At 40.4% G+C, this 17,940-nt stretch overlaps 1 protein-coding gene across 2 annotated transcripts; it reads left to right on the top strand.

The window, feature by feature from the left end:
• Positions 1-1,202: 1,202 nt before the first annotated feature.
• miga1 (mitoguardin 1) lies at positions 1,203-17,734 on the top strand. 2 transcript variants are annotated; one of them, XM_079488956.1, is made up of 16 exons: positions 1,203-1,282; positions 2,722-2,887; positions 4,463-4,634; positions 5,004-5,128; positions 6,093-6,225; positions 6,493-6,641; positions 9,198-9,324; positions 10,756-10,835; positions 12,984-13,102; positions 13,332-13,404; positions 13,542-13,628; positions 13,723-13,821; positions 14,818-14,952; positions 15,117-15,170; positions 15,340-15,456; positions 15,848-17,734. In XM_079488956.1, exons 2-16 carry the CDS (start codon positions 2,789-2,791, stop codon positions 16,064-16,066), a joined length of 1,788 nt encoding a protein of 595 aa, XP_079345082.1. In that variant the 5' UTR covers positions 1,203-1,282; positions 2,722-2,788; the 3' UTR covers positions 16,067-17,734. The 2 variants fall into 2 exon arrangements, with proteins under 2 accessions (XP_079345082.1, XP_079345081.1); XM_079488955.1 differs by having other exon boundaries at positions 6,493-6,662.
• Positions 17,735-17,940: the final 206 nt, after the last annotated feature.

Below are 17,940 nucleotides of genomic sequence, written 5' to 3'. Positions count from 1 at the left end.
ATATTACTGCGTTGTGTCAAGGTTTCGTTGATTCATTCACAACGTGGCCGTGCTTCATTATACTGTTGAAAGATGATGCAAATGTGTGTTCCTGTTTTAAGTAATGTTATATTTTTTAATTGTATTTAATTGTTATTACCGGAATATCTAGCAATAATGCAACTTGTATTTGATTGGTTGGATGAATGCTTAAAGGGGGCATGTCATTCTAACCTGACTCCGCCAGATGGGGCAGCAGAGGGGGGAACCCAGTGTACTCTCTGCTGCCCCATCTGGCGGAGTCAGGTTAATGTCATTCCCCCTTTAAACTAAGTAAAAGGAGGGCCACCTGCTGGTCAAGAAATGCATTGTAGGTCATTAGTGGTACCGTGCTGTGCTTGTCTCAACAGTACACATTAGCTAAATGTTTGTCATTTTGTGTTGTTGTTGTTTTATATCGTTTCAAATTAAGGAAGAAAACATGAAGAAAACAAACTAACAAATAAACGGCCAATCAGTGCCTGACATCGTTATTACCCAGCATGCCTTGCGTGCATTATCGTGCAGATTTATCACTTTTAAAAGCGTATGTACTACTTATTATAGTTGTTTCATTAACACCATTGAAAAACTGTACCAAAAACAATAATTATAATTCATTATAATAATAAAGACTGGAAAAAATGATAGGCCTAACTTATTTCCACCGTCACCCAGAGTCATAGCGCAGTGAATCACTACCTCCGCGAAAACCAGGTTCGTTAGTACACTCTTGTTTCTCTTCAGATCGTATAAATCTTTCGCCTTTTACTAAAGATTTCCGTGGAGAGGAACATTATGAGTATCAACTAATTTTTTGATGCCCTGCTCACGCGGGGCTTCCTGAATTGTAAAACATCAAACTGCAAATACTATCTATAAATAAAATACATTTGATTGACAAACTCAAGTTCTGTTGGTTTATTGATTGCGAGGCGTTGTCGTGACGTGAGCTTGGACGCTCGATTTATGACAGTCATGTTTCAGGGCTATATAGATCGGCTATTTTCACAATTTTGACGCTGATTACTTTTGATGCAAATCATGTATGCCCCCCCCCCTCCCCTGACCCACAGGTTGAGAACCACTGATCTAGAGCACAGAAAAAAGAAAAACGTTGCAACACTTTTTACCTATGCCTTTATTCTTTAAATGAGTGTACCGGAAGTTCGTCTGACTTGACGCAGGAAACTGAAATGATGGAGCTCTAGCGTCACCTCTACGCCAGGACAGTGAGCAGAGGCAGTGGACAAGCACGGAAAATGTAATGACTTTGCCCTTTTAATGTGTGTACATAATATAATTTAGAAAGCGCTAGGCAGCTGGTGGTTTCTATCATTCTATGTATGTAATGTATGTATGGGTCATGCTAATGTTTTGGAATGGATGGTCTTCTTCGCTAACAAGCAAACCCAGAGCTAGTTAATAGCATCAGCCAAGCCTCCAAGCTGTCAGTTATCCAGGTGGTGTTAATGCTAATCTATTCTGTTCAACCTAGCTGTCTGGTTAGGGTCTGGAATGATGCATGTAATGACAAATCCAAATCCACCACCCATTTTAGACCTTTACTTGGAATATTTGATGCATAATAAGATATTTTCCATGATACATGTTTGTAAGCATAGTATTACAAAAACAAGAGCATCTTTGTTGCAGAATAACATTCAGTAACATGCTGGGTGATTGAATGTTATTGCACTTGTGCAACAACATAAAACACTGCACAGTGTGATACTAGTTGCCTATACCTAACAGAATGTATATTATATATTAATTGCCCATTCCCAGTTGCTAACTTGCTGATTGTTGCACAATGTTGCAGCCACATTATCTCAAGGTTGTTTTGTATTTTTAGATTATGTATCAAGCACTTTTTCATTTTAATTTAAATTCTATAGAGTAACCAGGGGTTCAGTAACAGGGGTCTCAACCCTCCAGCTCTTTAGTAGCTAAACAGAACATACATTTTCAGGTGGGATGGCCAAGAGGGTACCCATTTATCAGCTTCAATTTTATAATGTTCCAGTTATGTCTATTCTTTGTGTCATCACTTCCAATTTCACTCGTTTATCCTGTATCCTGCTATGCTGACCTGAAAATGCATTTTCTCTTATATAATAATAATACACTTTATTTTAAAGTGAAAACAGTGTTTACAATGTGCTTTACAGTGCCAAGATAAAAAAAACATCTGACTATAGGGATAATTAACTACATTTACTAAAGAGCTGGGAAGACAGGGAGACCCCTGAATCGATATTTCCATCCCGATTGATGCCTCAGTAGAATATATATCAGTTAGTTAGCTAGTCGTTGCTGCAGTTACCGGTATTCTGGAGACTAAGGTACATTTATAGGTCAGATGGCGAGGCAACTTTAAATAGGATAATCAATCATGACCTGCTACAACAAGCACTCTGTCATGTCCTCTTAACTGGTGTTACTTGTTGTCACGTAGGGCATATTACATGGGTTATGTTTTATGTGACATGCATGGCCCTAGGGCTATAGTGCTTTGATGATTTTAGAACAGGCTCCTTGTTTGTAGAATGATCAATTGAGCAGCCCTGAGCCCTGCCATACTCAGGTGTGCTTTTTCTACTTGCACGTATTCCACAGCGGCAGAGACATTATATAAGCTAGTCCCTGCCCGTCTACCCCCAAGGTTAAGCCCTCACATGTCATCGTTTCCATCCTGTATAGCTCCAGATCAGGATGGTGACGAGGACAGGCGAGTAGCTGGCTGCCAAGTCATGGACATGCTGCCACAATGACACATGAGACACTTGCTAGTTCCCAGTTATCCATCAAGGTGGCTGCCCTGCGAGCGCTGGACCTACCACTGTCTGTCTACAACTCCCTCACACAGGTAAAGGCCTCGACAGAGTCCGTTTTCACTTGCGTTCCGTTGCGTTGCAGGAGGAGGCAGCTCGGTTGGATTGTGTGAGAATCCAATTGAATTCTTTCAAGTGAGACGGCAGAATCTTTCCTGGTTTTTGTATTTCAGTCTAGACTAGAGAGTAAATTTAATGGGACAGAACGTTTTATAAGTGCAAGATTCTCAGTTGTAAACAAAACACCAGTGCCAGTCTCAGTCTACAAGTTCGTCACGCAGATGAGATGTAGTCTACATGGTTGTAAATCCATCTAAAGACAACACCAAAATAATTGTGTAATTATCTCGCAGATAACCTATTTTAAAGGCTTCAATCTTACAAAAGGTGAGCTTGATTTTATTTGTCAAGTTGACCCGCTGTGTGCCAAATATGTTGTTTCTTTAGAAATGGCAGTATATGGTCAGTCAGAAACAATGCAAAGCAATGTAAGAAAGGTCTGATTCGATCAAATATCGCACAGGGCATGCATGTATGAGGAACGTGTGAGGTTCAGACCACATATCCCCTGTGTGCTCAGATATTGGAATCTGGCTGAATTGATTGATTAATTGACATGTTTATTTTGTTGTAGTATGCAACTATGCACATGTAAACATATTTAATGTATGTACATTGTACATATCTGTCAATGGGTTAAACAATAAGGCTTGAGAGCTTATTCCCCACTGTAGAGTGCGTGCGTGCGTGCCTGCGTGCGTGCGTGCGTGCGTGCGTGCGTGCGTGCAGTGTAAACATTAGAATAGAAATAAGGCAGAGTGCTGTCTCTTGTGCAAGTAAGAACTTGGACGCAGATAACAATTACTATTCAATGTATGAATGAATAGAGTATATTCACTCATACAACATACACAATTTGACCGGCAGTGAGATAGCAAAGAATACTTTCACAAACATACATAAAGTGACAGTGCCAATGTGATAGCCTGTGTTGTGTCACCGACATGGCGACAGGGTTCAGCGCCGGTTCAGTGCCTTTTTCTTATTCTGCCTAATGTAGTATGCACTCAGTCAATATTATTGTTGTTGTCATAGCTCTGCACCCCTACATCCTTTTATATAATCATCAGTTGGTGGAAATGTGTGGCAGCATAGTCGTATGTAATGCCCATCATCATTGAATTAAGCTATCTATAGCTGTAGAATTTGGCTGAGTGAGCTGTGTGAAAATGATACTTTGAATTCTAGACAGTACACTGTCTCCCAGTCCTCTTTGCATTTGATAGCTGTGCGCTCAGACTGTCACGTCCCCACATCAACTCTCTGGCATGTGACCGAGTTTCTACATGGTGTTGCACACGTCACGCACACGTCACGTCGCACAAGTCATAGTCATAGGAAGATTTACTCCACATTTCGCACAGTTCACGCTGGACGTTTTGGCTTTTGGCTTTTGAGTGTGTGTGTGTGTGTGTGTGTGTGTGCGTGTGTGTGTGTGTGTGTGTGCGTGTGTGCGTGTGCGCGCACGTAATAAAATGTTACGTGTTATATGCATAACGTTATATATGTTATGCATAATTCTAACTCGGTCTCTTTTACGTGTCTCCTAGGTGAGCCTTAGCACAGATGCCAAGAAGTTAGTGGCTGCCACCGCTCTCGGTGGCATTTCACTTCTCTTCCTCGCGCGCCACTTCCAGAGGCGAAAGGGAAAGAAGAAGTGCCAGTCACCCGAGTGGGAACAGGCCAGCTTTGAATTCCCTTCCTCAGTCATACAGAGGAACGGTAAGGGACTTGGGCCTGGGCAGTGTTACATTGCTGCAATTTGCAAATCATGTAAAGCTGTTTATGCATCACATTTTGTTAATGTTAATCCTCTACCAATAAATGGCAATAACAAGCTGACCTGTTATCTTGATTTTACATCGTAGACTAGTGGTTAGTATATAATATAATCAAAAGTACTTGTTGTCAGCCTAGTCCTCTACTAAGCTACCATGTTTAATACAGATCAGGGTATAGATAAACACTATAACTTAGAATTTAGTCATAAGAGTCCTATAGATAAAGGGCATTACATTAAATGGCCTAAAACTATAGATGATGAACTAGCTTTTATCTTTATCTCTCTCTCTCTCTCTCTCTCTCTCTAAGGCACCAACAACAACCAACACGGCTTCACTCTCTCCCTCAACTCCAAGAATGGTGATTCCTGTGATCAGCTCCCCAACAGAGGACCCTACAGCAAACTGTCTGGGTCCTTACAGAGCCTGACCTCGGTAAGATAGCAGTACACATGGTTGGTGGCTGGGGGGACAAAAATGTAGTATATACCGGTAGTTGCACTTGTGTAAACGGGCTCTGTATTAGAGGTGAGCTGCCTAAATGCCTTATTGTAAGCTAGATGTGATTAATCATTGGTACTATAGCGTACGTTTTAAACAGACTCAATATATTATTGTAAGGGGTCAAGGTGGGATCACAGTATGTACAAATAGCTTCAACCAATACTTTTCATGGTTCGTTTTAATCCACGTGTCCAGTGTGTGAGGTTGCATCATAGGGCACAATGATGATAAGGGCCTGATAGTTTGGCTTTGGAAATGGTGTTTGAAATACCTTTTAGCGATGCTACACTAAACACTTTTCAGATTTGTAGCTGCGTTTTCCTCCGTCCAGTCTGCAAGGTCCTTTATCTGAGCTTTCCTGACACAGTAAACCACACCAATGTGGTACACTGCAAGGGATAAATAAACTTTACTCGAGTTTAACTGGATATTGTACACTAATAATAATACACTCATTAGGTAAAAGCAGTGTGAATAACATTCAACTTCATTCAAAACTGAGTGATGACATGCTTTTTGCCTGTTGCTGCTGTTCTGTCAAGCCTTAGGCCTGTCCCAATTATTACATAATCTTTTGATCCCAACTGCATAATCGTTGAATGTTGTCCATGTTGAAAATGTTTTTACATTTTCTATAATTTTCAAAAAATAGTGGAAATCGACAAGCTTTGTGAGCAATTATTAAATGTCAGTCAATTCTTAGTTTGTATATTTAAATTATCTTTCATATCTGCCCTATGCTATTTGTATTTACGAAGCCTAAAATAAATTGTATTTATATTTATATATTCCAATGTTCAATGCCAAAATCACAACTAAATAATCATTTTTTTGTATGACAATGAATCGCCTTAGCGAGTACCTCTATCTTCCATCCTCCCTCATCTCCTCCCAGGTGAAGAGTATTAACTCAGCCAGCAGCTGCACGTGCGCTAATGAATCCAGTTGTTGGGACAGATCACTGGACGATGACATCTGCAGTGTGGTCAGCATACCTGTGACCACGCCAGAAAACCTGTACCTTATGGGTGAGGAAAGAAAACATACCATCAGTGAATACATGCATATGAATGGTAGACATGTGGGATCACTGGGATGAAAGCTTTTTCAGCACAGGACTCATAGAAAGGTGTGTGTGTGTGTGTGTGTGTGTGTGTGTGTGTGTGTGTGTGTGTGTGTGTGTGTGTGTGTGTGTGTGTGTGTGTGTGTGTGTGTGTGTGTGTGTGTGTGTGTGTGTGTGTGTGTGTGTGTGTGTGTGTGTGTGTGTGTGTGTGTGTGTGTGTGTGTGTGCGCAGGTATGGAGCTGTTTGAGGAGGCTCTGAGGCGATGGGAGCAGGCATTGACGTTCAGGAGCAAACAGGCTGATGATGAGGCCATCGTGGCCTCACCGTGTGCTTCAGTCAAAATGGCAGCTGGAGACGCCATTGCCGAGCAGAGCATGGAGGTTGGCACATGCGCATCATGTGTATGTAAATTAAAAGATCTTAAAGTCATACTGTGTAACCTTTTCAATTTAACAAAAGTTAGTTTTGTTATAACCTTTCAGTGGTGTATTTGTCACACAAACCATTCCATATGAATGTGTTCTAGACAGCTTCTCTAAACAGTAACACTAGTGACTGACTAGTTAACTCCGATTCCATTTTCTTTCAAACTGAATTCTTGTAATTACAGTTCGGACAGACAACAGAGCTACAGATGTGTTGGATATTACACAGTGTGACTTTAACAAATTAAATTCATTGTATATTGAGTGTTTATTCACACAGATTATTTTTAAACCGATCATGTTTTTACTATCATGAGTCATGACAATTATTCAATTTTATCTTATATACACCAGTAAGACGCCCTGAGTGCGACAGACTGCTGGGCAAGCACTGGCGCTTTGGAATGGGGGGTCAGATCAACATATGGAATTAATTATGTACTGGCCATATATGGAGCGTGTTGAGTGTACAGGGTTTGATGAGGTCAGATCAACATTTGGTATGTCAGAAAGGAATGGACGGGTGGGGAAGGACCATATATGGAGATCTAAGGGTTTGAGGTCAGATGTAGAGTTGCTGGCCGGCTCCATATATGCAGATCTAGGTGATGATCCAGTCTTCTCCATCTATGGTTATCCAGGGTTAGATGAGGACATGAGGTCAGTGTTGTGATCTTCATATATGGAGATGGCCATATATGGTGGCATGATGTGTCACAAGGCGTGATGTCACAAGGCGTGACCAAATATGGAGGTGTGATGTCACGAGGCGTGACCATATATGGGGGCATGATGTCACGAAGTGTGACCATATATGGAGGCGTGGGGTGACTAACTAACTGACGGACGGGAGATGCAGGTTTTTATTGTCGCAATAAATGTCTTCAATCCATTAAACTGTAAATAAGTAGTAACCAACAGTCTTTCAAAGAGTTATTATAATTATGAGTTTTAAATAATGAGTTATTGCTCTGTATCTAGTACAGTAACAGTTATACGTTGTAAATCAAATCAAAGTGTGCTAGTTAACAATTTACATCACAGCTTGAGTATCAATGGAAATCCATTGTGCAGAATTTTATGCTGTATATTATTGCCACACTGTCAAAGCAAGCACAATTTCATGTCTTTAGACATTTCTAATTATGGTAGGATATATAAGTGAGTCAGACTTTTAGAAGCATTTAGATGCATTTTAATAACATATGAAACGCAGATATATGTGCTTGGGAACAGTCTAAATTTGAGACCTATGAATACCATCCATAGCTATTACTCAACACATCAGGTCACTGGGTTACATCAGTGACTCTTAGGATTAGTACAACGGTTTTTAGATTAGTTCAAGTTAGGTACTTAAGCTCTTCCACCAAAACAGATGATAGAGTCTGGTGCTTGCTCTTCTGAGGGGGATAAATTAAACATTGTAAGTACATTGCAGTATTATCAGTGTATGCTGTACATACATTCTTTGCAGGAGTGACCCCATTAGGATTTAGGAACTCCTTTGAATCAAATGTGAGGAATGGTTGCAAATTCTACCTCTGCAGCCATAAGACTTAATAGTCTAACCTGAGAAGATCAAAACTATGTTTATTAAAGAATGAAAAGGTATTAGGTATAGGTTAGCAAAAAGGTCCTCCTTTGAAGTACAGGTGTTGAAAAGAGAACTGGCAGGCATGAAAAATCGCTTGGGCATTGGGCTGTACTTTATTGTTACATCTTGTGTACAGGTACATAAGAGTAAAACATATTTTTGTTTTGGCTTCCTTACAGACAATGCAGCAGCATAGATAGCATAACATTAAAAACAACAAAACCACAGCAAGCACAGACCTCACTTGAAACACCTAAAATCAGAGAATGTTGAATGCACAGGTAGGCTATAGAGCATGACTGTATCAAAGTGGAGAATTACAGCATATGCTGAAAGATCCAGACTGCCGAGTATCATAAAAATTAATGGACCTGTACACTCTCACTCAGACTTTGCAGTATATTCTGACCACTGTAAGGATCTAGCCTGGCTTGGCCATACTTTTTTTACTTTCAGATTCGCGTCTGGCCACTGTGAGTCTAGTAAGGATCCATTGAATGATCCATTGAATGCCCTTCGGGCCTGGTCCCTTAATAATTGGAAAATTGGCACGCCAATGACTCCATATTGACAATGAACTGAGGTCCGGTATATAAAGAAGCATAGTAAATAGCCGTGAGATGAATGCGTTTGTTTATACTGTAGGTATGAATATTGGTGAGCAGCCTGTCTCTGTGAACTCAATATCAGTGGTTCTCAACTTGGGGTCCAAAGTGTACAAAAGGAACCAAATGGACATTTGGTTCCTCAGTCTTACTTATTAAAGTAAGACTGAGGAATTTACTATAGATTCTTGGGGTCCCACAGATAAATGGGTGCCTATGGCCTGCCCTAATGCATATCAAACTGGGGGTGAAATTATATAGTTTGAGAATCACTTACATAATGGTAGAACATGGCTGTCCTTTTTCTAGGACATGGTCAGTTCCGAGTTCGTCCACAAGCTGGAGTCTCTACTGGAGAAGGCCTACCGTCTCCAGGAGGACTTTGAAGAAGCACTGGACACCTCAGAGTCGTCCTCATCACACAGCAACCGTCAGGGTCAGTCACTATATATTGTCTTCACTGTCGGGCAGAAACCTTGTGACTCCATATTTCATCTTTTTGTTTTTAATAAAAGGGTATCATTCAAAAACAAAGAAAAGGGCCCGCGCACTGTCGGAAACTTGCAACTTGCTCTTTATTAATTCGATGCTGCGGTCGTTAGACCTTCATCAGGACAGACAATCAACAATCTTCTTTGTTTTTCAAAGATACCCTTTTATTATATGCACTTTTGTCCTACGCACCTGTCACCAACCTTTTGTGATGTGCACCAGCCTTTTTCTATAATCTTTTTGTTTAACCCATTCTGGGCGGGAACCCCTGTTGGTGTTTTAAGCATTATGTTATACTTTAGCTATTCAAAAATAGCAGATCTACAAGCTCTATCTACGAGCTTGTAGATCTGCGATTTCTGAAAAATCGTGATTATGTGGCACAAATCTTTGAATATATATTCTTTCAGAGCAAACGTTTTTAAATCAAATCTTTGCTTCTGGGGGGTCCCTGTAACAACATATTTTCAGATGGGGATCGACGGCCAATTGCATATATTTTTGGGGGCCCTTGACATGAAAATGTTTGAGAACGAACGTCAGGATTTAGAAGGCATTTGTAGAATCGTCCTCAGGTCTAAATGGGTTAAAAAATACTCTATTTTATACTTCCTCGCATGACAGTGTCACCCAAAAGTAGCGAAAATAGCCAATCTACAAGCTCACAAGTTGCAATACGTAAGCTTGTAGATCTGGTTTTTAATTTTTGGCATAAATGTTTGTGCAGTTGCATAGATTTTTATCTGAGAGCTTTTTTCTGTAACAACTTGCGTTGAAGGTTAACAGGCCATAGTAGGAGTCTGGTTTATAATACAATTCCACAGTTTGTCCTGCTGTTCCACCATCTGTTGTCCTTTTGACCTGAAGGAGAACGAGTGTAAAAACGAGTGGTATGTACTGTATGTACCTACGATTCTATGTATAATTCATCAATGCCAAGCTTAACGCTGGATGTTATCTTTCTTGTACACACAAGACGGATAACAACAGGTTTTAAGCACCACCTCTGGCAGTCAGGAAGAATGCAATAAAACTACGGTTTCTTCAATGTCACTCCTGTTTGCATCCCACAAATCTGCTGGCTATTGAATAGACAAGCCTGGGAGACTTTTATCAAAGTGTTTCAAAGGTCCACAACATTGAAGAATAAATGCATTACAATAAGCAGAAGGTTGTAACCATAGGTCAACAGCATAATATGAAACAAAACGCAAGGTGTTAAATGGCCCTAACAAGGCATGTATCTATTCAAATCATATTCCAATTTCAGCGGATGTTACCAGATAAGATAGACATGTCAACCAGAGAGGACCTAGAGGACACCTACCTGAGAGACGGCTTCTGTAAGGATGTTATTTGTTGTTCCCTCTACCAGATAATATGACAGATATGTCAGCCAGAGAGAGAGACAGCATGAGCATCGCCTCCACTGACTCCTTTGTGACTGCTGCTGAGGTAAGACAATCATCTGTCACACATTATTATTATTATTTTAAGAACTGGGGATGAATTAATAAAAGATCGTTTGTCTTTTTCATTTGACCACTAATATACTTAAATGGAAATGTTTCTTTTCTTTATAAAAAAACAAATGAAAATTATGATACAACTGCCTACGTAATCTCAGCTGGTTTGAGCTGTATGAACTGAAGCTTGGTAACAGCAGGGGGCTTGATACAGGCCTAGTTCTACCCGTGCATAAACAGCTCTGCTCTAATTTACTCACAACGTCCCTACTCCGTCGTGTGAGCTCGTATCGGCTATGTTTGTCAACTGGAGGTCTGTCTGTGTAACTAGTGCTATGGTGTTAAATGAAGGATTAATGGGTTTTACTCTTGATACATATTTATTTAAGAATCACTGATTTTCCATTTTGTGGAGACCAATAAATGATTTATTGAGAATGAAGGTTGGATCAAATGAACCCCAACTGTGTGTTCTCTGTATGTTGTACCACTGATTGCGCAGGGTAAGTTCTTGCCAGTAGAACTGGGTCAGTTATCTATAATTAGACCGTTTAACATTCCTCCATCATTGTACTGTATATAGCCTGGTTTAACCACCCCCTCCCCTTAGAGGACAACTTTAGTTTTTTTCAACCAAGGTTCATGTTCAAGAAAGTAAAAGATGGACGTAAATTTTGTTTCATTTGCTGCTTTCTTTCGTTTTTGTTTTAGTGATTTCTTTTTTATTTTACTATATATATTTACTATAGTCCATCTAGACCCTATAAAATTACATCTGACCACGAAAGATCACGGGATCTATTGATTGTCAAGGGGGAGGTGACAAACTGACATATTGAGCCTACAACGCACAGTATGGCATCCCCCCTAGCTAGTACCCCCCTTCACATTCAGTAGATCTTGTGTGACCAGATGTAATTTCTTGGGGTCTAGGACTATATAAATATAAAGAAATTGCCGTAACATTTTGTACGAAAAATACATATTTAGCCACTTGTTCGAATTCCCCCACCCGCTAAAACGAAAGAAAGCAGCAAATGAAAGAAAATTAACTCATCTTTTGCTTTCTCTAATAACCTAAAACATTAACCTTGGTTGAAAAAAAATAAAGTTGTCCTTGAAATCGCATTGCATTGCAATGCGATTTCAAGGTGGGGTGGTTAAACCAGACTATCTTGTTACTCTGGAGACTATAGCACTGTGTTAACACCAAGGTTAAGACAATGTGGAGAGAACTCAGCTTGGTTTGGAATGGTATAACAATAAGAAAAAACACAGCGGTACAAACTGCTTTATATGTAGAAGGCCATTAAGATCTCAAAACATTAAAAATAAATCGTGGATTTGAATTGAGGGGTGCTCTTATCATCATACATAATATACATCACATTCTGTGCTCAGCCAATCAAATCATCACAAATGTCCGGCCAATCACAATTTGCGTCTTCACTTTTCTGTCCTCACTTTTGTCTTCAATGTTTGTTTACAGCTGGGCATAGGAGGGGCTGGCGCCCCTCAAAAATGTGTAAGGTCTTAAGGACATTTAGCGAGAGTGATTGTCGGTACAGCCTGCAGGGTTAATCAAAGCAGTTGGAAAAGCGGTTGGAAAAGCCTGGGGACGCGAGGTTAGCTCAAGGCGACTAAGGGTTTAGTAGAGCCAGAGCTCTGTGGAACAGGACGTTTCAGGTTTAGACACGAGGACTGCTTAATATGCTTAACCATGATTACCACTTACTTTATTAACTTCACTCGGGGGATTCACAGAAAACATTTACCTACCTAACTACTTACCTAATGTAATCCATCACCAGAAAAACAATGCTCAGTGAAAGCACAAACAAAACATGAGTTTAACCACTTATTTCATACTTTGGCTATTCACAAATAGTAGATCTACAAGCTCACACAACGTGATGCGACGCATTGTGAGCTTATAGATCTACTATTGTAGAAAAGTTCTGTACACAAATCTTCTCTTATGGGGTTCTTTGGCACCTCATCTTTTCACATGGGGATCCATGACCGTGACATGGAAATGCTTGAGAACCACTGGTCTATAGTTTCTATGAGGGTCCTCAATCCTCACTGCATGGCACCCAGTTTCCTACCTACAGCATGCTGTCCCTTTGTGTCACAGCTATCAGAGCACAGAGAGCTAAGGAGTTCCAGTGCTGTGGCCACACTCTGCCATTACCCCTTCTACGAAGAGGCACTGCAGATGGCAGAGGACGGTAACATCTCCTGTAGGGTGATACGGTAGGATTACCTGCTTCATCCGATTGTGTGTGGCAGTATGTTTATGCACCAGTGCTAGCTTCCTAGACAAATTCCCTTACATTTATTCAGATTTCATCACGTTTGTGCTTCTAATTCTTATGTCGAGGAACATCTTCTCCAAATCCTAGGTGGAATGGGTGTTGATATGCAGAGAACCTACATCATGTAAATTATTTATTATAATTGTTATATACCTTTTCAATGACAGAACCGAGATGCTTGAGTGTGTTGGGGACATGGACTTCTTGGCCAAGTTGCATTGTGTGCGGCAGGCGTGTCAGGTATGGATTAAAGATAAACATGAACTCACTATTACTCTAAGCCTAATATATGCTTCGGTATAAAGTGTCAAGAGACACTTTTTCACGAAGCATAAATAAGACTTGAGGCTATAAAATATGTCTTGTTTTTCCTACAGCTCATTTTGTACGAGACGCCGACCAGGACGTTTCTGGCTGACACAGGAAAGAAAATCTTGTCTTCTATAATTGTTAAAGCAAGAAAGGCAAGACTGAACCTGCAAAAGTCCTACATCCATTTCACACACATCAAATTTAACTCATTTTCACTAAATTTTCTTTTTCTTTTTTGTCTGCCAGAACCCGATAAGATTTGAGGAAGTGTTTGAAGAGATGATTTCCTTCCTGGAACAAACAGAACACTGGGAAAACACTGAAGTGGAACTCGCCACACATGGGGTGAGATTCCTTTTATTATAGATATGGTACACACGATAGTAAACACTAACACAGACAGTGTGCACACAAACACTTAACTGGCTTGGCTAAGGAGTTCCTGTGAACTTTCTTCATAAGAACCTGTTTCTTACAAACGTTTCCTCAAGTGTGTCAGAATATTTTGTTCATAATTCAGAGAGCTCAGTAGAGTTGCAAAGGTGGTGTCCTCATAAACATACCACAGAAAACACTACACAAGAGAAACATCTGATAAGTCATGTAATCTTCACAATTTCGCAAGGATGTTTGACTAATTAATTCCCCTCACATAGTGTACATGCACACTTTACTGTTTCAACCATTGGGCATGCAAAGTGAATGAAAACAAGTATCATAGACGTAGCCTTGACAATTCGATAATTATTTAACATCTGGGGCACAACTATTGAAAAGTGGGACATGAGACTATCAGTCATAGCTTTGAGTAGCCTACAGTAGTGCAGTACTAAGCAGATGTGTTCATTACTCACCCTAGGCCATAGGGCGTTCTCAGTCAACTTGTCATGTTAAAGGGCCACTTCACCCCTTTTGCAACCAGATCTTATTTTGTTTGTAGTTTAGGAGACAAACACTTTCCTGGGTTTTTATGTGGGTAATATGTGTTTTTAGATAATTCAGTATTTCAAAGTGTCCATGGGCTCCATGATGTCATGGACACTGGGCTCACCTATTTCCTGGACTACATGTTGTCTCAGTAAGACAGCCCTCCCCCTATCCACAAGGAGGAGCAGTGGACCAAAGCATTATGGGAATTGTAGTCCAGGAAGGAAGTGAGCCCAGTGGAGCCCATGGACACTTTGAAGTACTGAAATATCTAAAAACACATATTACCCACATAAAAACCCCAGGAAAGTGTTTGTCTCCTAAACTACAAACAAAATAAGATCTGGTTGCAAAAGGGGTGAAGTGGCCCTCCAGGGTTGATTTCAACTCAACCTGGCTATTCCTCCTGGCTAGGTCAAACACCTCAACTTCTACGACATCGTGCTGGACTTCATCCTGATGGACTCATTTGAGGACCTGGAGAACCCCCCCGTCTCCATCCAGAATGTTCTCAACAACCGCTGGCTCAACAGCTCCTTCAAGGAGACGGTGAGTAGGCAACGAGAAACATACAGTAGTTTAATGCAGTGCTTCTCAAACAAGTGTACCAGAGTCCCCATAAGAGAAGATTTGAGCTGTTATATATTCAAATATTTTTTAGATATAATAAAATAGGGTTTAAAGACATTTAATCTGACTCAAATATTTCACAGGCAGTGGCATCTAGTTGCTGGTCAGTGCTGAAGCAGAAGAGACAACACATGAAGGTATTGTACAAGACTGAAATATATTAATGTATCCAAATTCTGTATCATAAATAGTACATTTACACTGGCAACTTAGATCAACTTTGTGTATCCGGTTAAAATATAAATCGTACAATCCTAATGTAACAACTTGCTAACTCCCTGCATGCCACTTTCGGTTTCGCCCCAGGTGTCTGATGGTTTCATAGCCCATTTCTATGCAGTGTGTGAACATATCAGCCCAGTCCTGGCCTGGGGCTTCCTCGGACCCAAGAGCTCCTTGCATGACTTCTGCTGTTTCTTCAAGGTCAGTTAACCTGAAAGCCTGGGTATCGAGGCTAGTTAACCGTTGATAATAATGGCATGAAATGGATTCAGCCTGTTAGTTCCTTTTTGTGTATAATAGTTTCTCCACCAAAACAATGAGAAATGAAATATCATTGCATCGCCTCTGTTTGGCCAACATTTTGATGGAGTCACCCGTCATTAATAGGGAGTGTGGCCATGATGTGTATTGCAGTCTCCAATTGATGACAATACACCCACATTACACATTAGTGGGTGTATTGTATGTCCAGTTCCGGACATTCAAGTAGACAGTGTTGAAGTGTCTCCAATTAAAGTCTTAATAACTATTGGGATATGACACACCAACAGTAATTGCTTTGCTTCATGGTGCATGTATGACTTGCCTGCAGGATCAGGTGTTGTCCTTCCTGAAGGACATCTTTGACGTGGAAAAAGTTCGATACTCCACAGTGGAGAGCTTGGCAGAGGACATGCTCCACCTACTGCACCGGCGCTCTGAGCTGCTGCTGTCCTACCTGGGGACTGACTCCCTGCGACACCTCAACGGATGTGCCTCTCCACAGGTACAGCTGGTGCCCAACACCCTCCTGGAGGCCAAGACGCAGTGAGACTGAGAGAAGCAACAGATCTCGGGACGAATTAGTTTGCAAATGACTGGCGCTTTTTGTAAACTACTTGTGAATACCAAATGGATGGGGCTCGACCCGTTACATTTATGTGAATGTCAAGATAATCACTGACTTCGAATTTAACTTATCCATGTTTCAACATTTTTTCATAAATTACTACCCTACTTCATCGTACAACAGTGGCAGTGTCACACAAAACATAATTTGTGTCACAGGGGGGAAAAAGCTAAAAACACCAATCTACTATAGCCATTTTAAACTAGAATTCTGAAAGTGGTTAAGTCTGTGGGTTTTTAACCAATGAAAAATATGAACAGAAAAGGTTTTCGCCCAATAGCAACAATGCTTTTGAGACTGACAATTTATGTAACACCTTCGGAATAATACTTAATCTGCGAACCCTGTCCACCTGGTGCTTCCGGCAGGTTAGAACAGTTGCTTGAAACTACTATTTAACTCTGGTGTGCTTCCACAGGAGCTAATTGGGGAAAAAAGCCCATCATCGTAACTCATCTTATTGTTCCCATGTTGGAAGGACCAATTAAACCATCTGTGTCTCATCTGCCTTTCGCTACATAACATTATACTCTCCGCAGTACATGTCTTGTCGTGGTGCCATGGCAACTCCTTATCAATGTTAAGTACCACTTTATAATGGTCTCATTGTAGTGTATGAAGTAAAGGGTCTGCATTTATACAGCGCCTTTATCTAAAGCGCTTTCATGTGTCACATTTATACACCGGGGGATATAGAACCGGAAACCTTCCAGTTCCCAAATGAATCTATAAATATACTACACTACGGCCAATATAAAGTCTTTTTGGTTAACTTTTTCTTATACAAATCTTTTCTTATACTTTCTTTTCATGATGGGCCATTTTATAATTTCTCTTTGACTTTGACGCTTCTGGACTTTTTTTTGCTATGTGTATTGTAAATAGTCAGATAAAGTGCTGTTTAGGTATGTTTGGTTGGCGGAGAATCTATTTATTTTAGATAGCAATATATGTATTATAGATTTCTAGACATTCGAAATTGTCCCTTTGTAATTGCAATAGAAGTTTAGCTTTGTGGTCTGTACTGTGGAGGCTCTTGCTAGGACCTCAGGGTTAAACTTAATGCCAATTAAAGGCAAACCTCCCACAATTTAACCTTTGTGGTCCAAATGGTGTGACAAGGTCATTCTAGAAATGAATGACCATGGCAAAAAAAGTTTCAAATGGAAGGTTTAATAAGTATAACACCAGAGGTTGGACATAATTGCCTTGGTATTGGCCACGGGCAGATTCATACTCCTATTTTAGAGCCGAATTAAAGTCGGTTCGGTGCTGTAGAGCCTACAACGTGACGTCATTTGAGGTTGGGGGGTACCGTCCTTCGGCTCTTCGGTGCTACTGAAAATTTCTGATGAGCCGAAATCATTTCGGCACTACAGCGGTAAAATAGGAGTATGAATTGGCCCTTACCGTCATCCAGCCCACCTGCATGGACTCCCACATTCAGAGCTGCTAATTATGCCTTGTATTGAAGTTATTGGGAAATCCTAAATCAATGTGGTCAACTATGCTTGTATAATATAAGATGGTTAATCTGTATTCTTGATGACCATAGCCAAACACACGAGCAATAAATGGTATCTAAACTCACTTGTTTTGCCAAATTAATGTGTGACTCTTCCAACAAACTTGCCAGCATGCACATTAAAGCACCAAAACACTGGTCTATTTTAAAATTTGAAAAATAAATTTGGAATAATTATTGAACTTACAAATCTTAGGGGTTTCCCCAGCACATTTTTTCAGAAGGGGAGACAAATGTTTGAGAAACAAGTCTGCCCCGTTTCATGAGCATT

Source organism: Electrona antarctica (genome assembly GCF_951216825.1).
Source record: "Electrona antarctica genome assembly, chromosome: 19".
In the NCBI taxonomy this organism is placed as follows: domain Eukaryota; kingdom Metazoa; phylum Chordata; class Actinopteri; order Myctophiformes; family Myctophidae; genus Electrona; species Electrona antarctica.
This window is presented reverse-complemented; position numbering and strand designations above follow the sequence as displayed.

Excerpts from the sequence above, each read along its gene's own strand:
- miga1 (XM_079488955.1), top strand. The coding sequence starts at position 2,789 with ATGACACATGAGACACTTGCTAGTTCCCAGTTATCCATCAAGGTGGCT. Across the intron at positions 14,953-15,116 it reads ACAGCTCCTTCAAGGAGACG|GCAGTGGCATCTAGTTGCTG; the intron begins GTGAGTAGGCAA and ends AATATTTCACAG. Across the intron at positions 15,171-15,339 it reads AGAAGAGACAACACATGAAG|GTGTCTGATGGTTTCATAGC; the intron begins GTATTGTACAAG and ends GTTTCGCCCCAG.